We start from the raw sequence: 24,246 nt of genomic DNA, 5'->3' as shown, positions 1-24,246 counted from the left end.
ATTGCAAACTCCTACAGACGGTTAAACAAACTAATAAAAATGAAATTGTGTACGCAAGACGCGCTTTTCAACTACACATTATACATTAAAAGTGTCGTTTTCTACCATCTCGAAGTCTTGCAAGGTTCGAAGGCTGTTGAATAATTATCATAAATCATTTCTTTTTAAATCAAATTTAATTAATTTTGCTTCTAATATGTTTTTATAATCAACATTTTCAGCTGGAGTGAATAGTGTTTAAGTTAGTTTAGCATAATATAAATCACCAGTTCCTCGTGGAGTGGAAATGTCTCCTAGATGTCTTGAAATTGATACACGGGGAACGTTTTATTTGGTCTGATAGAACAATTAGTTGGTATCATCTATTAGTTATCTAACATTCAAATCGACTGAAAGATGAAAACTATTTATAAGAAATATGCTTACTTGAAATAAGTTTTAGCTTTAGTGAGTAATTGGATCATATCAGCTATTGCTGTGATTTAAAGCCATTAGGTGTTGACATTTTTCCAAAATATATCCTCTAAAATATCTGTAATAGTTAAACAAACTTAACAAGTGCTATAGAAGGTCGGTGATCTGTAATCCAAACGTTTAAAACAAGATGACAAAAAGAACTAATTTTAGGAAACTGCATGTTACCCAACTGAGCGACCCTGCCTTTTTGACTTGGAGTAAGCTTCTTCAAAATATCACTCATTTCATTTAAAGGTTAAACGTTTCCCGAAATGAATCAGTGTTATGGAATTTAACCACTGGGTCGTAGCCACCACTGGTTGACGTTTCGCCCCCGAGGGAATTTCCAGTCTAGTAGTCAGCACATGTGGGTTGACATGAATTATCATTGTCCCGTTCATTTTCTAGAAATTTGCTGTTTATAAAATGTTGAATTATTAAAAAACAGTCAGAGTTTTCTACCCACAGGAATAGATTGCCTTCGCATTTTTGGCTCAACTTTTTGGACCTTTCGGTTTTAAATGCTATCCAATGTAGTACTTGATTTGGCCTTTTAACTGTTTTGATTTTAGCGCCAGTTACTGGTCTTACGTAGACAAAACGTCTGGAGTATCAAATTATAAGCCTTGCATGTTGATGAGTTTTAATACAAATGGAGCATTGGGTTACTTGTCATTTTTAAACATTGTCTGCAGTTATTCAGTTTCTGAACAAATATGACGAACTTAGTTATTTAAAGCCCATTTTGACTTTTATCTTTACCCGACGGATGATACCTTTTGCTGAGTTAGTACAGCCGGTTCTTATAGAAAGTGACAATTTTAAAGATTAATTTCAAAATTATAAATTTGATGTAATTGAGTAAATTAATACTCGTCGGATATAAGTGTTAAGCGTTTGTTTGGGCGATTCCTTAATATTTTACAATTTTCAAAAAATACAAATGAAAAGATAGAGGTTGATCTATATAAGACAGCATACGAGCTATGCAAAAAGCAAAGAAGGCTGGCGAATGACATAGTACAACCTGTAACGCATCACTCGATCCTTTATCATGTTAACGTTATAGGTAATTTATACTGTTGTGAAGTGCGTAAAAATCAAGTAAGTATGCCACGACTGCAGTAAACAGTCTTTTGTTAACATAAAAATCTATGGCGTTTTCATCAGACTAATAACGCACACAGATGATTGTAAAAGAGGTTTTTAGTACATATATTTTCCCTGATTACATTTATAAATGTTTTGATCCATTTAATTCCGATAATAATGGGACACAATTAGTCACATAAAACAGTATCAATGAGGGAAAAAAATACTATGTTTTATAGGTATAAAGAGATGTTTGTATTTTTCGTATCACATGTACGGATCTGAAATGGGCACTCTTAACATATACTTCGAAGATGAACAAGGAACTAGGACGACAGTATTTACTAAGACAGGGAATCAAGGAAACCAATGGCACACAGAGGGTATGGTCAGTCAAGCAACAGATGGACTAAAGGTAATTAAAGCAAGGAAGTGTTACATTGGGTGGCCATGGTTTTTAGATTCAAATATTTCTGTTTGTCTAACTTAATAATTTTAAAATTGAACATGTTATACGCTTACTCTCAATTAAATTTTCATCGAATGAATTTGTATTTGATGATATGTTAGATTTTTTAACCCATTTCTTTAGTCAAAAGATTCATAATGTAATGACGTATCATGTCTGTGTGAATTGGTCTCGGTTATTTGTCTTTTAACATAGTGTTTTTTTCTCAATTGAACTAATTGAACCTTATTGTTTTTCGAAAGAGTGAATTTTTAACCGTTAGTTTTGCCAATTCATAACACATTTATTAATCAATTTAAGGTAAGCTAATCTTTACTTCACATTTCACTTTGAAGATCGGTTACCTTTTGTTGATATGATGAGAGTTCGTGGTTTTCACAATTACTTCTTTATTTCTTATAGAGGGAGCAGTATTCTTCAATTGAGTACTATTTTGTCTTACTGGTTAGGTGCATTCATATGAACTTAAGGATGTTCGCTTGTCATGTTTTGGAATTTTTGTCAGATTTTCGGAATCCTCTGGTTTTATTCATTTGAATGCTTTAAAAAATGTGTCAATTTACCCCCATGTTTCTTTTTATAATTCTTTGAAATGTATAATTATAAGCCATCTGTAAAAGTCTTAAAAAATCCTTGTTATTTTCTAATAGTTTATGAGGTCTTAAACTTGTCAATTATAATGCTATGAAAAATCAAGAGAGACCATTTCCCCGTTAAAATTTCAATGTCTAATGTCTCGAAAACAAGCACATTGACCTCTATTTTGTTTCCTCTTTTGTTTCCTTAAATAATTCCCTATCAATATATATTAGTGTTATGAAAATTATTTTTTTGGGAAACTGAGTATCGAACCTCCTTAAAGATAATCATTGGCATACATGTCATACAAGTGGGAGGTTGAACCAACAAGTTATTATGGACTTCCCCTTTTTAAGTTTACCTTGAAGTTTGGTATTTTTAATTATTTAATGACATCTTTTCCATGGAATTATAAGACCGTTAAGAGTAATATAGCTTTATGTAAACATCCATTTAAAGCGTGAGCTCTGCAAACTTAATAAAAGTATACAGAAATCAGTGAAACACAAATAAAATCAAAAGAAATCTAATCAGGCCATGCTCTAACATATATATAGTTCACAAAAAAGCAATTAATACATATCAAATTGTATATAGCAACGCAATTTATTGTATTTTATTATATATGAAAAACGCAGAATTCTTTAAAAAACTGGCATCGGATCAAAATCTTAGCGTCATTGTTGTTTATTTTTTAATTAAAGTTCGGGTTTTACATGCATATTTGTAAAAAATGCTAAGGAAAAGAGACGTGAAATATACCAAGGGGACATTTAAACTAATAAATCGAAAATAAACTGACCACGCCATGACAAAAAAGAAAACGACAGGCAGACAAACAACAGTATATAGAACAAAACAAAGATTGATATATCACATGCACCAAAGAGACAACCAAATTCAAGTCGAAAAGGACAACCATAACCATGGCAAATAAAAAGGCAAAAACAAAACGAAACAATTCACATAACACTACACATAAAAAAACTTAATAATGAGCGTCATTGCTTGCAGACAAAAAAATATTAAAAAAAACTGGTTGAACTATGTGCTACCAGCTCAAGGGTATTAGCAGTTTTTGCACGACTAGGGGCACCCATGACAGGTTAAACTACAGTACCTGTAGAAATTGACATTGAATGGCAAACCTAAATGTAAAAAGTAGGACGAGATTGTGATCATAACAAATGAGAAATATCTGTTGTTATCTGCAGGGATGCAGATAGTTTATCACATGAATTATGTAATTATTTAATTTTAATTTAAATGATCATTGATTTGGAGAATTTCAATGTGCATCGTATTTATTCCACTATGCGTTTGATCTGTAGATATCATATTTTGAGTTTTATAACATTTATGTCAAATGCCTTTCTAAACTGGAGCAAACAAATTAAAAATGATAATCAAGAAAATCTAACTTATTGATATCCTTTATAGTAATGTATTTTTTTAATAGTACTTAGATACGGATGTTTTCGTTAAATAATTTCGTAAAAATTGACATCATCTGAAAATAGAAAAAACGCTAAGTTTTGTGAAGAGTTTTATATATTTTTTGGATAATTCAGTATTCAAAGTATCTTTTCAGACGATTAAGCGTGTTGTTTTGTATAGGTAAACAACTTAACAGTCTGACCATAGACTGAACAGACTTAACTGACGACAAGAGAATGATCTAAACAGTACTGAATTAATATCAACGAATAAGTCTGAACATTAAATGTAAGACTGAGCACGACGTTAAAAAATTGTTCAGACTTTAAATAGTTAGTCAGTTTTAAATTCGCTTACTAATGTATAGGAAGGGATTAATCAAAAACCATGAGTAAATAAAAGTCATCGCCTCAAGAGAAAAAATAAACAAATAGGAAAGTGTAATATGGTCCCCGAAACAATTAATGTAAAAGTTGAGGAAAAGAAATACAAAACAAAACTGAGGATGAGCTTAAGGATGAACTTAGTCGAAATTAAAAAAAAAATAGAATAAAATTGGTACTATAAGTCAGAAGAGCATTAGTTTAGGAACAAAATAAGCTAAAAAAATTGAAATGTTATGGAGCTCCTTTTCGAGATATTTTTTTTTTAAATGGCACGAAAAAGCTGACTCGGACTTTTACCTTATATTTGCAAAGGTATAATTTGGGTCTCAAATTGGAGGAAAAATATTCCAAAATATGCTTAAATTTTGGTAAATGACCTTTTATGAGCTATTGAAGTCTTATATGTAAAGTACAATGGGTGTTATGGGGCGAAATATTTTACCCTATATCGTAGAAAAAAATACCAAGGAGTCCGAACATCTGACAAAAAATCATAAACCTGACCTAAATACATCCTTAAATGACAGCAAATGACAACCAGTTCATAATCTGTTACTCATGTGTTGTTCTATTAATATAATTTAAGGTAATATTTGAAGCTGTGCTGGGATCAGGGAGTAAGTCTGACATGGCATTGGATGATGTATGGCTAAGACCATGGACTGTTTGTGGTGAGTATTTACATTTTTTTTTTTTTTTTTTGTAGACCCTGTCTATTCCGTTTAGTTTTGATTAACCAACATTAATCATATAATGCCTATACGGCAAAATGAAATGAAGAACTAATAGTAAGCATTAGTATCTAGTATATGTTTATACATCATATAAATAAATTGTAAAGATATACTGGCAATAAAAACTTTTCAGAATTTAGATATTATAAGCTCTAATTCCGTAAAGGTTGATTACCTGTATCACTTACAAATCGACGAAAAGTATGATAAACAAAGAGTATATTCGCTAGACTTGAAACAAAATGGCTAATACCAATGCATCAATAACCCAAAAAACTAAAACGTTAGACGTCTGTTTTCTCTTATATTATGTCTCTCCAATTTAGATAAAGACCATTTGCGGATATCAAACAACCTAATTGTTTTGAATCAAATGAAATGTTGCCTACATGCATAAGGTGAACATTTTGGACGTTCCTGTTTAAGATTCTTGCAATGCCCAGTATGTGTATTTAAAATTGTGACATTAAGTTGAGAAGTGTCATAATTGATTTGGTAAAATATTTACATGTGTTTCTTTCATTACATAAAGGAAAACTGGACATACAATAATACTTCATGTTGTTGACATTTTCAATACTACCACCTTGTGATGCATCAAGCAAGTAAGATCTGATGTTATCTAGCTGTTGCATCTATTTGCATATGTAGAATTTCAAAACTGTATTCATTTCAACATTGAGATTAGCTGCCACAATGAAATCATGAAATATCACTTTTGTCAAAATATTTGAGAGCACACCGAAGAGAATTTAATTTTGTCTGAACATGAAATAATTTTTTGCAATAATCTACTGTTTCTTTCTGTTTCAAGATAATCTGGGCTAAGGAGCGTGTTGTTCAGTGGTTGTTGTTTGTTGATGTGGTTCATAAATGTTTCACGTTTCACGATTTTATTTATATAAAATAGACCGTTAGTTTTCCTGTTTGAATTGTTTTACACTAGTCATTTTGAGGTCTTTTATAGCTTGCTGTTCGGTGTTAGCCAAGGCTCGGAGTTGAAGGCAGTCCTATGACCTATAATTGTTTCCTTTTTATACATTTGGACGTGAATTGAGAGTTGTCTCATTATCATTCATATTACATTTTCTTATTTATTAGTATGGAATATGACAGCTATCGTCCAATTGCTACATTAATTATTAATTAATAAGTCTTTCCCAGTGTATGTGGTGCATTTTTACTGACGCTGAGGTTAATCGTTCACTTCTGTGTTTATGGATTTGAAATACTAATTCTTTATAGCAAAAAGACGTATTAGTTATTCCTTTGGCGTGCAGTTAAAAATTCAAAAACTGCATTAGTCTGCGTTCATAATTTAAAGTAAACTTGCGACAACTATACGCTATAATTTCCGTTGGATAGTCGTAGAAAGTGAACCTATACGACGTTACTTTTATCAACTCTTTAGAAGGAATAGTAAACTGAAGTTAATGTTGTAACGTGAATCATAGACATTCTTGTTAGTTTGATGTACGTTTATTTTATCTTAGGATGCAGAGATGATGAAAATCCCTGTGCATTTGGAACATGTGATAGTGCTTTCAATAGTATGACATATACATGCTCATGTGATCAAGGATTTACAGGAACCAATTGTGATGTACTAACAGGTAACAGTACATTGCCCTTTTCTATTATTTATTTTCAGTTATAATTATTTCATTTGAATATAAGGAGAGTTGTCGATACATGATACTTTTTGAACTCCGAAACAGCGGTTACATCCTTCTTACTACGCTACGTTGATAGTTTAGTGAAGCAACGTCATCACTGTTTCGGAGTTCGATTCTCATTATGACAAAACATGGATTTCGTTTTAGTTTTCTTCCATTTTATCAATTACTTAATGTATTTATTAACTGTGTTATCATGATGTATATTCAAAAGCTATAAATCGATTGACTTGCAATAGTTTCTGTTGTTTTATAGATAATATACAAAGTAAAATCACAAAAATACTGCACTCCGAGGAAAATTCAAAACGGAAAGTCCCTAATCAAATCGCATAATCAAAAGCTCAAACGCATCAAACAACTGTCATCATACTTGGTACAGGCATTTTCTTATGTAGAAAATGGTGGATTAAACCTGGTTTTATAGCTAGCTAAACCTCTTAATTGTATGACAGTTGCATAAAATTCCATTGTATTGACACCGATGTGTGAACAAAACAGACAGACATAATAGGTAAAAATGTAAAAAATATGGGTTCAGCAGTCAACATTGAGCTATTATCTTAATTACTATAAAAACAAACAAATATGAAACAAACATTTACCATGGCACAATAGCACAATGACGGGATGTATAAGTACAGAGCCACATCATATGAAACAAAGAAACACAACAAGATATATAGAAAAATGCATATGGTATGCAAGACATTCAGGAAACGAATCATTTGACATAAAAAAAAATCTTGAAAAATAGTTATTAAATGTTTTTGAGAACAACCTATTAAAAAAATAAAGACATTTTCATCAGTACCAATATTGTGGTATAACTGGTTGAATGTAATCACTGAATTAATAATTGCTACCAGCAACACGATGGGTGACACAGGTTGAAACAATTCTCTTGCTATTCCGAAGAACCAAAGATCTACCGCCATTTTGTTTGGGTTCGTCTTTCTAAATTTTGATTTTGGATTGTAGCTTTTCGAACTTTCGCCTCTTTTTTTCCAACTGCAAAAGTTTAAAAAATCTATCTATCAAATTAAGGGTTGCAGCAAATATGGAATCATATAAAATCTTATACTAGAACAAAGGAAACATCGAACCTTAATGAGTGTTAAAATACCCAGTTGCATTCCTTGTCCTAGAATAGTTTGCATATACTTTATTTGTGATTGGATTTTCCATTTTACCGTCTTTATTTAGAAATAGAAATATGAGTGCTTCATGATGAAACGTAAAGATATAAATTCAAGTTGATCATTTCTCCTGTTTAGGCAGTGAAAAAGCAACACAGACATCAAAACTGAATAACCACATTAATTTTGTAGAATATGGAATAATAGGTTGTAATGGAGAACCTAATGAGTATTGTGTGTTAAAGCAGGAGACACAGACTGATGACTTTGATTGGATATTTACAAACGTAAGTATATCATAAGCGTCAAAAGCTTTTAAAGTGTAGTGTTTAGATTTCTGAAGTTGGTGTGGTAGTTTGTAGAAGCAAAAAGGCTGCTTTAAACGATGTAATACATAAAGTCGCAGCGAAATTCTATTAAGAGTTATTTTTGAATATGTTGAATATACATGTCGTGTGGTGACAACTATTTCAAACTATAATCAGCCGTTGTCGTCAATTTGCGCTCGTTATCGTCCATTTTCTTTTTCGCATTTCAACAGTTTTGAAATAAAAAGACGTATTTCATATATATAAGGCATCAATTATTAATAAAAAGCCATTTTAACAAAAACTTATTGTACCTCCAAAACCCCCCCCCCCCCACTCCCCCCCCCCCCCCCAACCCCAACAAAAAAAACAATAACAAAAATATGATCGCCTTTGGAATTTCTAGAATCTTCATAATTTAATTCAAGCTTGTACCAAAATCCACATTTGTACTGACATCCATGTCAGCAATAATGTTACACCTTTTCTCATTGAACACTAAAAACTATCATTTTCTGCTACTTCTCTGACACTGCTAACACACGTAGAACTACCTGATTTAACGACGCCGGTATATATAAAGTGCTTTAAAAATAAAACTCTTATGTATAGTCCTTCATGTGATAACATTCACATTGTAAGCAATTATTGATTCTGAATTCTCAGTACTCAAAAAGTAAAATCACAAAAATACTGAACTCAGAGGAAAATCAATTTGGAAAGTCCATAATCACATGGCAAAATCAAAAAACAAAACGCATCAAAAACGAATGGACAAGAACTGTCATATTCCTGACTTGGTACAGGCATTTTCAAATATAGAAAATGGTGGATTAAACCTGATTCAAGTGTTTTCTCTTAAAATGTATAGGCCATGTGTTTTAAGCACCAGGTACAATACGAAAAAACTATTTGCGAAGATTCCTTATCTTTTTTTTTTTCATGCGATAGAAGATGGTTAGTGTGCAACAGCAGTACCCACTTCTTTAATCAACAACCAAAGTACATGCCATATCACAAACAAACTCTCGTCTAGGAGCACATTTTCCAATAACAATTAAACATTATCGTAGGTTAATTACTAACACAACTATTACTTCATTGTGAATAAAATACGATGTTAACCAGAATACTGTATCCTTTATATTTATTTATTAAATCTGTGTTGACTTTACCAATGATTGAATGTTTTAAAATACTATTCTTCGGTACCAACATTGTTTGCCAACAAAATGTGTTCACAAGATTTTGCATGGATTCTATTTACAGTCAGATTTAAATTCAGAAAGTATGCATGCATCGTTTTTCTTTACATATGTTTAATGAATGAACAAATTAGGAACAAATGTAAGTTTTAAACAGTTGTTTAAGATGAAATTAATCGAGAATATATAAAATTTACCGATTGTCACCTCATCAAATGTTTTTTTTTTATGAATATTAAGCATATCTTAACTCTAATACACGTCCTGGGTAAATGCTATAGATGTTTGCTTTGACCAAAGGATTAAGATCTGTTGAAGATAATTCACAATTAAACATCAAGAAAATAGATAAAATTGAGAATGGAAATGGGGAATGTGTCAAAGAGACAACAACCCGACCAAACAGAAGAAATCAGCCGACGGTCACCAATTGGTCTTCAACACGGCGAGAAAATCAGGCACCCGGAGGCGGGCTGCAGATGGCCCCTAAGTAAAATGTGTACTAGTTCATTGACAATGCACGTCACACTAAACTCCAAAACATATAAATGAACTACAATTTTTTTTTTAAAATTCTAGACTAACAAAGGCCAGAGGCTCCTGACTTGGGACAGGCGCAAACATGCAATTGCTTTGTCTCAAATTATCTAATGATATCAAGGGAACGAAACATTAAAGGGAAACTGAATTGCAACAGTGATGTTAATGACTTTTACTTTTGTATTTAATAGAGACACGGATTAGAGGAAAATGTCTTTTCGGATATCCATCTTACATGTGGGGTCTTTATAGTATACATTGCTATATTTGAATTATCTTTAAATGTTAAAAATATTAAAAAAAAAGCTAGTTAGTAGACTAAGTGTGTTTTTAGAATTATACACTTGTCTAGATAGGTATGATGTTTGATTTTTTTGTAATCCTTATTTCAAACAGGAAGGAACTCCTACATCTAGTACCGGTCCCGAGGCGGCCAAGGTTGGAAGAGTTTTTATGTTTATTGAGTCATCAGGTCAACGAGATGATGATAAAGCTATAATGGTCACTAAAATGTCTTTGCCACGTATGTATTACACGAGTGTGCCAGCATTTGAAAAGTATATGTTCAGTATATATTTACATATGTGAGTAATTTTTTACTTTTGACAGTACACAGTACAGATCCCATTAAATACACATCATTGTTGAACATAAAGAAACTGCTATGTCTAAAATCTAATGGAGTTTACATATCTTAATTGTTACGTTACTCTAGTGCATTTTTGCACTTAATGAACAATATAAATAGGGGTATGCTCCTGACACAAAAACTCCTCCAAAGTCATGGGTGAGAACGACTGAAAACGACACTACATAAGTTTTACTTGTTCACTATATTGAACACAATTTGCCTAATCTTTTCCAAACCTTATCGTCAGTTTTATTTTTCCGTAATTGACTAACTTCTAATAACAAGAATCTTTTGTAACCCGTTTCAATAGGAGGGGTATACTGGTTCTTTTAGTCACTCCGTCCGTGTGTCCCATTAAATAATGGTCGCAATTTCTCAGGAACTACAAATCAAAGCTTTTTGAAATTTTGTTTAAAGCTGCATGTTAGCATTATATACTGTGTAATGCATTTTTATATTCAATTTTTAATATATTTTTATTGACTGTATACTTGTATGTACTTGCATTCTTACACATTATGATCATGTATGAAATTGTCGCATTTTTCTGCAAATCATGGTTTTCTATAATTTAGGATCAAGCTCTATGTAAGCATGCTATACCGCGTATTGTTTTTTTGTCAAATCCATTGACTATTAACCTCCAGTTTACCGAATACTTATAGCACGGGTATCATACGTGACCAATAGCTCACATTTCAGCTTAGTTTTTTTTTTTAAATTAACTTTCTTCTTAAACATTAATTGTAATTTAACTGCCATTAAAAGACGTGTAAATAAAATCAACGGGAACAAACTTAAAAAAAGGAGTGTCCAATTCAGTTTATATGGTTTATTTTTTTGCGATAACAGAACAAAAACAGACAATAAATACACTAATGTACAGATGGGTGCGGTCCTAACCTTGACAAAAGCTAACTTAGAGTTAACTTGTTGACTGCTTTCTAAGTTAACTTGAGAATTTTTAAGCAGTCAAGCAAGTTAACTTCGTCGTCGGTGGACCAGACCTACGGTCTGCTTTTTTAGGACTGCTGCAGACCTATCGGCAAGTCTGCTCCAGACCAGACCTGCGGACAAGTCTGCTTTTGACCAGTCCTGAGGACAGGTCTGCCCCAGACCAGACCTGTGGACAAGTCTGCTTTTGACCAGTCCTGAGGACAGGTCTGCCTCAGACCAGACCTGTGGACAGGTCTGCTCCTGGCCAGACCTGAGGACAGGTCTGCTTTTGACCAGACCTGTGGACAAGTCTGCTATTGACCAGACCTGAGGACAGGTCTGCTTATGGCAGATTATCGTTATAAGAATTTGCTTATCAGACTTGAGCTTTCATTAAAATATGTAAACAACATTCGCATGGTTTATCCACAGATATCATTTATTATTTACTCGCTAGACTCTACTAGATATTATACAAATGCTCTCTTTTATTTGATATACATGTATTCTTATATAAATAAAAAATGGCTATACGATCACACAGAGTTTTTTTATTAGAAGGCGGATAGAAAGGTTATCCAACGCATCGGAACAATAGGAATACATCAGAATAGGATACATGTCAACTCGTACTTTCGGCAACTCGTACTCAGCCAACTCGTACTTTCGGCAACTCGTACTTCTACCAACTCGTACTTCTACTAAGTCGTACCCAATATTTTTTTAGCATTATGATATAAGTTTTCTACGTTTATATCCGTAGATATGGATATTTTGACTCCCTGAAGTATCCCAGTGCACCTGAGGTAGATCCATAGAATATGAAAAGGATATTTTTTAGTGAACATTAATTGTGTTGAACATGTCTTAGTTTTTTCGAGTTAGTAGAAAATATTTTTAACATTATAATGCTTCATATTTTATTATTTACCTACTGATTTATCTACTGATAGGATTTATATCTAAAAAAAATCCCAAAGTGTCAAAGTGTGCTCGATCCTTAGAATATTTGAAGAGATTTTTTACTGAATATTGCGATAAACTCTTTGTTTTTTGTTCTTTTTTATATAAGTATGGCAGTCAGTTCGTTTTCTCCTTTGAATTATTATACATGGTCATTTAATAGCTGACTATGTGGTATGGGTGGGCTTTGCTCATGGTTGAAGACTGTACGATTACCTATAGTTGTTCATTGATCATTGTTCCACACCTGAAGCATGTGGATTACCCTTATTCAAACATATATATTTATTTGTTATATATATTTGACTACATTTCTAAAAGGATATATATATAAAATAACAGTAATACTTCAATTTTGATTGCATTTTATTAACAATGAAAGTTGTTTTTTTATTTGTATTTTGCTATATCAAATAAAACATGGTTACGAGTTGGTAAAAATAGGGTACGAGTTGGTTGAGTACGACTTGCCGAAAGTACGAGTTGTCGTGTACCCCAATATTCTTATATCACGGGATATCGGCAACATTGTCTACGTTACTTCGTTCCCCGTTGTTTACCTGTCCCTTCCTAAATTTTACTTTATGCATAAATTTATACTTGCATGGATATTTCATTGATATTCAACTTGTTTGCATTGGATTTACAATTCTATTTCCCGCAGAATATTCTAACAGAAATTGTACAGTGTCCGTAAGCATACGGTGTGGTAAAACTATCAACAATCTCGTCAAATTCGTCAGATTTGTCATTGCCGACATTTATATGGGACGTCCTAAAATTATACTCAATGCGCATTTTAATGAAATAGTTTCCACTTGACGTTTAACTATAAACAAAATCAATCAACCGACATAATAGATTCCAAGAAGAGAACCTCGTATACTTTTTTTTATTAAATCATTGTAAATAGTACAAATGAATTCAGACATGTCAGTGTTGGTACGGATTCGTTGGTACTTTGATGATGTGGCATAATAGTTTTGTTTTACACGTACAGCATCATGAACTCCTATATGAGATGTTACTGTTATTATGAATAAAGAGATGAAATTCTGACATTCTCAATTTATTCAGAATATTTTTTGCATTAATAGTTTTCCAATATTATTGATTACGTGTACATTTACGGTCCTACTAAAATGTGAACAGGAGCATCAGGAGAAGACATTAAGGCGCTCGGTACAATACTATGAGGGTATATAGATTTTCAAATAAAAGTGCACATATGATCAGTTTTGGTCAAATAGTTTTGTTTTCCAAGTCAGCATGAGGTATTAAAACTACTGAAATTTTGTTACGTATCAATATTTTGAATAAAAGGAGGACACGCTGGTATCCTAAATTTATGCGAACAAAAATTTGTTGTTATTAAATTGCAATATTGCTGTCCATTGTCATGATTATATTATACATTGATTCCCGACATAAAAAATATGGCTGATTAATACTATGCGGGTACGTCATGGTGTATATAGATTTACAAATTAATTGCACAAATGGTCAGTTTTGGTGATGTGGTCAAATAATTTTGTTGTAAAAGTCAACTGGAGGTATCAAAACTACTGAAATTTTGTTACGTATCAGTATTTTAAGTAAAAAGAGGACATGCTGGCACCCTTAATTTAGGCGAACAAAAATTTGTTGTTATTATATTGCAATATTGCTGTCCATTGTCATGATTGTATTATACATTGAATCCTGACATAAAAAATATGGCTGATTTACTATGCGGGTATATAGATTTACAAATTAAAGTGCATATATGGTCAGTTTTGGTGGATGCGGTCAAATAATTTTGCTGTACAAGTCAACTGGAGGCACCAAAACTACTGAAATTTTGTAACGTATTAATATTTTGAATAAAATGAGGACATGCTGGTATCCTAAATTTATGCGAACAAAAATTTGTAGTTATTATATTGCAATATTGCTGTCCATTGTCATGATTGTATTATACATTGAATCCTGACATAAAAAATATGGCTGATTTACTATGCGGGTATATAGATTTACAAATTAAAGTGCACATATGGTCAGTTTTGGTGGATGCGGTCAAATAATTTTGTTGTACAAGTCAACTGGAGGTATCAAAACTACTGAAATTTTGTTACGTATCAATGTTTTGATTAAAATGAGGACATGCTGGTATCCTAAATTTATGCGAACAAAAATTTGTTGTTATTATATTGCAATATTGCTGTCCATTGTCATGATTGTATTATACATTAAATCCTGTCATAAAAAAATGAATGATTTACTGTCTGGGTATATAGATTTTCAAATTAAAGTGCACATATGGTCAGTTTTGGTAATGCGGTCAAATAATGTTGTTGTACAAGTCAACTGGAGGTATCAAAACTACTGAAATTTTGTTATGTATAAATATTTTGAATAAAATGAGGACATGCTGGTATCCTAAATTGATGTGAACAAAAATTTGTTGTTATTATATTGCAAATTGCTGTCCATTGTCATGATTGTATTATACATTGAATCCTGACATAAAAATATGGCTGATTTACTATGCGGGTATATAGATTTACAAATTAAAGTGCATATATGGTCAGTTTTGGTGGATGCGGTCAAATAATTTGGTTGTACAAGTCAACTGGAGGCATCAAAACTACTGAAGTTTTGTTACGTATCAGTATTTTAAGTAAAAAAAAGGACATGCTGGCACCCTTAATTTAGGCGAACAAAAATTTGTTGTTATTATATTGCAATATTGCTGTCCATTGTCATGATTGTATTATACATTGAATCCTGACATTAAAAATAAGACTGATTTACTATGCTGGTATATAGATTTACAATTTAAAGTTCACATATGGTCAGTTTTGGTAATGCTGTCAAATAATTTTGTTGTACACATCAGCTGGAGGTATTAAAACTACTGAAATTTTGTTACGTATCAGTATTTAAAGTAAAAAGAGGACATGCTGGTATCCTAAATTTATGCGAACAAAACTTTTTTGTTATTATATTGCAATATTGCTATTCATTGTCATGATTGTATTATACATTGAATCCTGACATGAAAAATAAGGCTGATTTACTTTGCTGGTATATAGATTTACAATTTAAAGTTCACATATGGTCAGTTTTTGTAATGCGGTCAAATAATTTTGTTGTACACGTCAGCTGGAGGTATCTAAACTACTGAAATTTTGTTACGTATCAATATTTTGAATAAAATGAGGACATGCTGGTATCCTAAATGTATGCGAACAAAAATTTGTTGTTATTAAATTGCAATATTGCTGTCCATTGTCATGATTGTATTATACATTGAATCCTGACATAAAAAATATGGCTGATTTACTATTCGGGTATATAGATTTACAAATTAAAGTGCATATATGGTCAGTTTTGGTGGATGCGGTCAAATAATTTTGCTGTACAAGTCAACTGGAGGCACCAAAACTACTGAAATTTTGTAACGTATTAATATTTTGAATAAAATGAGGACATGCTGGTATCCTAAATTTATGCGAACAAAAATTTGTTGTTATTATATTGCAATATTGCTGTCCATTGTCATGATTGTATTATACATTGAATCCTGACATAAAAAATATGGCTGATTTACTATGCGGGTATATAGATTTACAAATTAAAGTGCATATATGGTCAGTTTTGGTGGATGCGGTCAAATAATTTGGTTGTACAAGTCAACTGGAGGTATCAAAACTACTGAAATTTTGTTACGTATCAATGTTTTGATTAATATGAGGACATGCTGGTATCCTAAATTTATGCGAACAAAAATTTGTTGTTATTATATTGCAAATTGCTGTCCATTGTCATGATTGTATTATACATTAAATCCTGACATAAAAAAATGACTGATTTACTGTCTGGGTATATAGATTTTCAAATTAAAGTGCACATATGGTCAGTTTTGGTAATGCGGTCAAATAATGTTGTTTTACAAGTCAACTGGAGGTATCAAAACTACTGAAATTTTGTTACGTATCAATATTTTGAATAAAATGAGGACATGCTGGTATCCTAAATTGATGTGAACAAAAATTTGTTGTTATTATATTGCAAATTGCTGTCCATTGTCATGATTGTATTATACATTGAATCCTGACATAAAAATATGGCTGATTTACTATGCGGGTATATAGATTTACAAATTAAAGTGCATATATGGTCAGTTTTGGTGGATGCGGTCAAATAATTTTGTTGTACAAGTCAACTGGAGGCATCAAAACTACTGAAATTTTGTTACGTATCAGTATTTTAAGTAAAAAAAGGACATGCTGGCACCCTTAATTTAGGCGAACAAAAATTTGTTGTTATTATATTGCAATATTGCTGTCCATTGTCATGATTGTATTATACATTGAATCCTGACATTAAAAATAAGACTGATTTACTATGCTGGTATATAGATTTACAATTTAAAGTTCACATATGGTCAGTTTTGGTAATGCGGTCAAATAATTTTGTTGTACACATCAGCTGGAGGTATTAAAACTACTGAAATTTTGTTACGTATCAGTATTTTAAGTAAAAAGAGGACATGCTGGTATCCTAAATTTATGCGAACAAAACTTTTTTGTTATTATATTGCAATATTGCTATTCATTGTCATGATTGTATTATACATTGAATCCTGACATGAAAAATAAGGCTGATTTACTATGCTGGTATATAGATTTACAATTTAAAGTTCTCATATGGTCAGTTTTTGTAATGCGGTCAAATAATTTTGTTGTACACGTCAGCTGGAGGTATCAAAACTACTGAAATTTTGTTACGTATCAATATTTTGAATAAAATGAGGACATGCTGGTATCCTAAATTTATGCGAACAAAACTTTTTTGTTATTATATTGCAATTTTATTGTCCATTGTCATTATTGTATTATACATTGAATCCTGACATAAAAAATATGGCTGATTTACTATGCGGGTATATAGATTTACAAATTAAAGTGCATATATGGTCAGTTTTGGTGGATGCGGTCAAATAATTTTGTTGTACAGGTCAACTGGAGGCATCAAAACTACTGAAATTTTGTTAGTATCAGTATTTTGAATAAAAAGAGGACATGCTGGCACCCTTAATTTAGGCGAGCAAAAATTTGTAGTCATTATTTAAATGAATTAAACTATTGCTGATTGTGGCTGCATAGTTCAAGGATGTATAACTAACAAGGACGTATACACTTAACATCAAATATACTATTTTAAAAAATATACATAATATGATTGATTTTGATCTCGGAATATATATATATTTATTCAGTGCCTGTTATCATTGTAACCGATATAGTTTTTATAATAGATAGATTGTCAGATCACAGATAAATTTGTGTTACGTTCTGTGCGTACTTATTTTCAAATATTTGTATTTAATCCTGTTCATAAAACGGAAGTATTAATTTTCAAATTACTTTATTTTTGATGTTTCGATGTTAAATCAACGAAAAGCGGTCCTGGTTACAAGTTAACTTAGTGTAGAGCAGACCAGTCAAAAGTTAACTTGGGAACAGGTCTGGTTTGATCGGATTTGTCCAAGCAGAAGTTAACTTTGTGGCAGGACCGGTTTCCAAGTTAACTTATGTTAACTTTATGACAGGACTGGTTCCGAAGTTAACTTATGTTAACTTATGACAGGACTGGTTCGAAGTTAACTTATATCAATAGCGGACCTGTTTCCAAGTTAACTTTTTGGCAGACATGAAAACAGTCCTAGGACCAAGTCCGCTTTTCAAGTTAACTAGATTTTGGTCCTAGGACTGGTCAGAGCAGTCCTATATTTGGTCACAGGTTAACTTTGACCAGTCCAAATGACTGGTTATCAAGTTAACTTGCTGTACAGGTTAGGAGTGCACCCATCTGTACATGTACGGAACAAATAAATCCAACAAAGTCGTATCTTTCATATTTAATACTTAACAATGAGTAATCCTCGTGTCAACAAATACTCATGTCGATACTAAATTGTAAATTAAATTGCCATCGAACTGATTTGCTTGTCATATGACAGAAGGGTGGTAGGAGGGGTTTTCATCCCGAATTCCCGAAAAAAAAAAAAATTCTTTACGGGATCCCGACAATTGTAAATCCTTAATTATCGCGAAAATAAAGACTGAATCCCGAATTCCCGCAAACTTAAAGGCCTTGTCTGGACGTTCCGAAAAAAAGGTCCTCCACCCTCTAGAAATGTTAGTGTGATGAAATAGTAGAGTAAGATAAATTAGTTATGACACATTATTGTAGTAACCGATATCAATATGTCCTGTATTCAAGATCGTATGTATATGCATGAAACGGCAATTGGTAAAACCTTAGACATCAATTTTCATTACAGAATTGATAATATCGTAATAACCCATTTATGAAAAATAAATAAATAAAGGTGTTATTTCATAACATAAATCATTAATACATTTGTTCATGTTCCAGGGGTAGACAGATGTCTTCGTTTTTGGTATCATATGTACGGAAGTACTATGGGTACCTTAAATGTATATACCGAAAATTCACAGGGAACACGCATTCAGATATTTACAATGTCTGGTGATCAAGGAAACCAATGGAATGAATCAGCCATCTTCATTCCAGCAATGGATAATTTGAAGGTAAGTTGATTTCAAGCAATAAATGTTTTTAAGTTTAAGGGAGGAAAACAACTTACTTAGCAGGACCTTTGTCGCCCTTTTAAGTCAGAATTCATTCTCAAAGATGCATAAATCTTTCTATCATCACTCTTTGATTATCCCGAAACATTTTTCAGTCAGGTATCATTTAATATGTTCTCGAATTACTTCTTTCATCAAATACATTTTATCGTCAATATTAGCACATGCGTTTTAACCAATTTTACACCACGCTATAGATAGTATTGTGCCAATCGCACGAGAGGTATCTCGCGAGCGGATGACTTAAGATATATCATTGTTGTCTTAGAAAATAAGTGATTGTGAAAAATCTGTACTGGTTTATGTAAGCTTTGATCACAACCTATGTGAAATTAAGACAATTGTTGTCTTTTGTTAAGACCGAATGTTGACCTTTGAATATCCTTTTATATGTTTAATAATGTCAACCTGCTGTTAAATTGACGCATACCGTACAAGGTTTTTTTATGTTATACTTATGAACGGAAAAAAAATTATCGCCAAATATGCATTTCCAAAATTCTGATAAAAAGATTCCCTGCAAGACAAGTACCACTACAAGTATGTCGAGATGAGGCAGAACTTTTAATTTTGGTCAAATATGGAAAAAAGGAGATTTTATTCGGCCAACTTGTAGACGAATGACCAAATTATTGCGTTATTTTCCATCAAGATTTTCTCTGTAGTGATAATAATAAAGGTTTGATTTGTATGACTCCTCGTATTTTAAACATTTTACGAGTTACTTGTAAGGAAACGTTAAGTTCGTCGCAACAAATAGTAATCTCAGCATTACATAGAAGTAAAAAGAACAATTCGAAAACCACTCGATTTGAATAAGATAGCTAAAATTCATGATTATGTTGCAGTGTCGCAGATTATCTTTTTGAGACAGATATAGGCCTTAGGTCAAGACAAAAATGTCCAGACCATTTGCGAAACAAGCTAACATCATGTATTATAGATTTTTAATTACCACTAATTTTCTAAGACATATGTTATTTTGAATCTTTGATATCCTAGAACAAAGATGAAAGAAACAATTCCAAAATATCAATTGATTCATTCCTTTAGACTAATGTTTTTTTCAATACATTTTAAACGTCAACTGGGCAAAAGTTAATTTATATTCAGTACAAGAACAAATACAAAAAAAAACCCAGTCTTTTAGAAAGTTTCAATCCACCATTTTCTACATTTGAAAATGTCTGTACCAAGTCAGGAATATGACAGTTGTTGTCCATTCGATTGATGTGTTTTATCATTTCTTTTTACCATTTGATAAGGGACTTTCCTTTTTGAATTTTCCTCGGAGTTCAGTATTTTTGTGATTTTACTTTTTTCTGTAAAGTGGGTGCAAATGGCATAAAATTAACTATCATTTCAAAAATAGGTGAAGTTAAATAAGGTCAAATGTTTTGCCCTGCGACATGCCCTCTTTGCTATCAGAGTATTTTCAAAATTGTTTATCTTGCAAGAGCAAGTCACTCTCCCTGCGTATACACATGGCATGGATTTAATTACCCCATTCCGACTGGACGTTGCGGCGTATTCATGAATACCGCACATCTTTAGCATCAGTTTAAATGCCAAATGGTTAAATTGGCTATTTTTCCATAACTCAGTCAACCCTTGTGGATGACAGGTAGGGACGAAACGCTCACTGTGTTTAAACATTAAAATTATCAACAGAACACTGAAAAGTCAAATGCATAGGCCACCAGCAAGAGAGATAAATACATTGGAGCTTCTCTGGTATATAACATAAAGTTGTCTTAACAGATTTTGCAAAACCGTATTCAATCAGCTTTGTTCTAAGTAATTTGTTTATTATCATGATTATGTTATTTTAAAGTTTCAATATTTGATAGCAAGAAAAAAAAAACAAGAAAAACTACAACTCATGGCTATAATCAATACTGACATATAGTAAATATAGTCCCTCGAACAGTTCAAAATCTATTTTCTGTATCTAGCGTTAGTGTTTAAAAAAGGACACGTCTTTTTGGTGCATCTGATTTGTATTTCTCAATTGACAATTATTGGAAATGCCAATATCCAAACATTTGTTTTAGTTTAGAAAAATACATTGGCATCTATAGCCAGATAGCCACAATCGCCTATGGTCAACTTTTATTCAGGTAATTGAATCCCTATTTCGTGTAAATTGACTATATTTTTAGCTTCGAATTTATAAAAACAGTTCATAACTGCACGATTGATACTCTCAGGGATTTAATAGTCGTGTAGATCAAGCGAAAACAAATCGATGTAAAAGGTGTCATTATTCATATTCATATTAAATCATAATTCAGTTATCTTGAATATGTCTTTGTATTATTACAATCACATAAATCTTTAATTCACCGTTTTAGAATCTAAACGATTATGGGAATTTTTTTTGCACCTCAAAATGAAAATAACGTCCCGGCATTGGTTAAGTTTTCATTGTTAAGGACGTGTTTAACCATTCAACACGTTTTGGTGTACGCGTTTAAAATAATTGACCATCATGCATTAGATTTTGAAATTGCAAATTGGTCAGCACGAAAAGAAGCGAATTCCGCTTTATTAATATATTCGTCATACTGATTACATTAATTGTCACAATTTGTTATTTATTCCTCTTTTGTTTGCCCTTTATATCTCACTAAATGACACTTATTATATAAACTTATAATTTCTTAACACATATCAAATAATTATATTTTAGGTAATTTTTGAAGGAATTCGTGGCAGCAGCTCTAAATCTGACATCGCCTTAGACGACATAAAGTTAATACCAGGCACATGTGGTACATATATATATATATATATATAAAATGTTATCTTATGTTATGAAAATAAGGACCAACCCTTCTTCTTTTGCTATGATGTTTTCACAGTTCCTCTTTTCAACCCACCTGCCAACGCTACACTTATGAGTTATGGTTGGTGGGAAAAAAATATTTCGCTTTTCGTTTGAACACAATACTCACTGCTGGATGCTGCTAGATGATGTTATCTATAATTATTTGAATGGCTCATGTTTTAGTCGTGAAATTGATTACAGGCTCTTTATTGGTTGACATGAAATACCAGATATATCAAAGAATTAGATGGTGCATCCTGATTTTTCACTATGAACAACATTATGATATAAAAGCGCAGAAGATGTTTACGCATATACATAGTTACTAAATACAATGCAATCACTGCCCTATTTTATAAAAAGAAATAAAGGAAAAGTAAAGAACAGAATATACATTTAAGTTGTGGAGGAAAAGTGTATTCAAAGAGTATTTGAAAGATACCATATAACATCTTTTACATTTATTATTCATACAAGCTGCAAGGCAGTTTGCAGTTTAATTCTTCAAACACTGTACTGCAGATCACTTACCAATCAAATCCTTTTGATTCTTCAAATATAAACCTACATATGTTTGTGTAGAGTATTGATTCAATGTGTGTTCAATCACTTCAAAAAATCATATGATATCAATTCTTACTCAAATATATAAATACAGATGAGTATCATAAAATAGTATATATAATATAACTGGCAATAAAATTAGCAGTATCGATAGTAGTGCACCAGATTTGCATTTCACATTCTAATGTCTCTAACGCCATTCTCGGGGTTAAAAAGTTAAAAGTAAAAACCAAATACAAACACAAAAGAGCTTATCAACAAAAAAAGGACAACAATAAGAGCCAAACTCAAACAAGGACTTAAAGCTATGAAAGCTACGATATTTTATAAAAGCACATTCAAATAGAACAATATCCGTATTTTTCTGCAATTTAGCGGACAGTTTACAATTTGCATAAACAATACTGACGTTGGATATATATAAAAGATCATTTCAGGTTTCATTTCATTATCTTATTTATAACTTTGGCTTGCAAATACTTTCTCAATTAGGAGTGATAGAATTATCTCCTGAAGGTTGGCAAATTATTACGTGTATGCAACATTACTATTTATCGGATGAACAGTCTAAATTGAAAACTTTAATTAATTCATACAAATACTTTGTACAGGTTCAAATATAGATCAATGTGTGCCATCAACCTGTTCAAATGGCGGACAGTGTTCCAATAACTACAATGATAATACTTTTACATGTACATGTACCTCTGGGTGGGTAGGGGATACATGCCAACTACAAGGTATGACGTTTAAATTATTTGTAACTTATAAATATTATAATGGTATGTTCAAAACGTCTGTTTACTAGAGAGTTAAATAATTTAGACAAACCGGTTAACTAAATGCAATTACATATAACGTGTTAAGTGTTATGTAAACATTTAGTGACCAATTTCATATATCTAATTAGTGACCAATTTTAAATATCTAATCAAGCTTTTATCATGTAATGCTCGAAAACTATTTTGTCTTGGTCAACACGGTCAAAAATATTTCTGATTGTAAAAAAATAAAATTTTGAAGCGCCGGCATCATATTTATGTATGAACTAACAAACTCCTTTTATAGATTTTCAAGACATTTTATCATTTTACCAGAGTCAGTGTCGAAATGAGAATATAAATCAACAATGCAATTTGAATTGGGATATTAGTTGTATATACAGGATACGTCTTTTTCGTTGAATTCTTTAATTCTTAGCAGAGTGTCTGTGTTCAGAGTACAAAAAAAAAAATAGCCATATAAGATGACAAATAGTTAGATAATCCTTAACAATTACAATCAAAACTTATCTGCTGATGCTTACAACTAAATAGTTACGTAGTGTTAAATATGCCACTCAGCTTGTGACGGACATAGCAACATGAAAACACATTTACTGCTACGATTTGTTTCCTTCAATAGTCATACAATTTTATTTTTTTTGTATAACTAAGAAGTCTATTATAAACATTTTTGTTTTTACATATTTCAATTAATAATATAATTGTAGATGTAACAACCGGAACAACCTTTACCTGTGAATTTACACCAGGCGAAAATCAATGTGTATTTACTAATACCCAAACTGGAGATAATTTTGACTGGACATTCACAAATGTAAGAACTATTAACTTCATTGCAAACATAAAACTGTGAT

The 24,246-nt window shown here is 31.8% G+C and overlaps 1 protein-coding gene across 2 annotated transcripts in view; it reads left to right on the top strand.

The window, feature by feature from the left end:
* Window positions 1-24,246, top strand: part of LOC134691014 (MAM and LDL-receptor class A domain-containing protein 1-like) — a 50,403-nt gene that overhangs the window by 13,865 nt on the left and 12,292 nt on the right. For both annotated transcript variants that reach the window (XM_063551202.1, XM_063551201.1), the window contains exons 9-17: window positions 1,788-1,963; window positions 5,006-5,090; window positions 6,647-6,766; window positions 8,161-8,255; window positions 10,418-10,544; window positions 18,978-19,153; window positions 21,906-21,987; window positions 23,219-23,347; window positions 24,100-24,206. In XM_063551202.1, coding sequence (XP_063407272.1) covers window positions 1,788-1,963; window positions 5,006-5,090; window positions 6,647-6,766; window positions 8,161-8,255; window positions 10,418-10,544; window positions 18,978-19,153; window positions 21,906-21,987; window positions 23,219-23,347; window positions 24,100-24,206 — 1,097 coding nt within the window. The remainder of the gene's footprint in view (window positions 1-1,787; window positions 1,964-5,005; window positions 5,091-6,646; window positions 6,767-8,160; window positions 8,256-10,417; window positions 10,545-18,977; window positions 19,154-21,905; window positions 21,988-23,218; window positions 23,348-24,099; window positions 24,207-24,246) is intronic.

This window comes from Mytilus trossulus, chromosome 11 (genome assembly GCF_036588685.1).
Source record: "Mytilus trossulus isolate FHL-02 chromosome 11, PNRI_Mtr1.1.1.hap1, whole genome shotgun sequence".
Taxonomy (NCBI): Eukaryota; Metazoa; Mollusca; class Bivalvia; order Mytilida; family Mytilidae; genus Mytilus; species Mytilus trossulus.
Note: the sequence above shows the minus strand (reverse complement) of the source record. Positions and strands in the feature narration are given on the sequence as shown.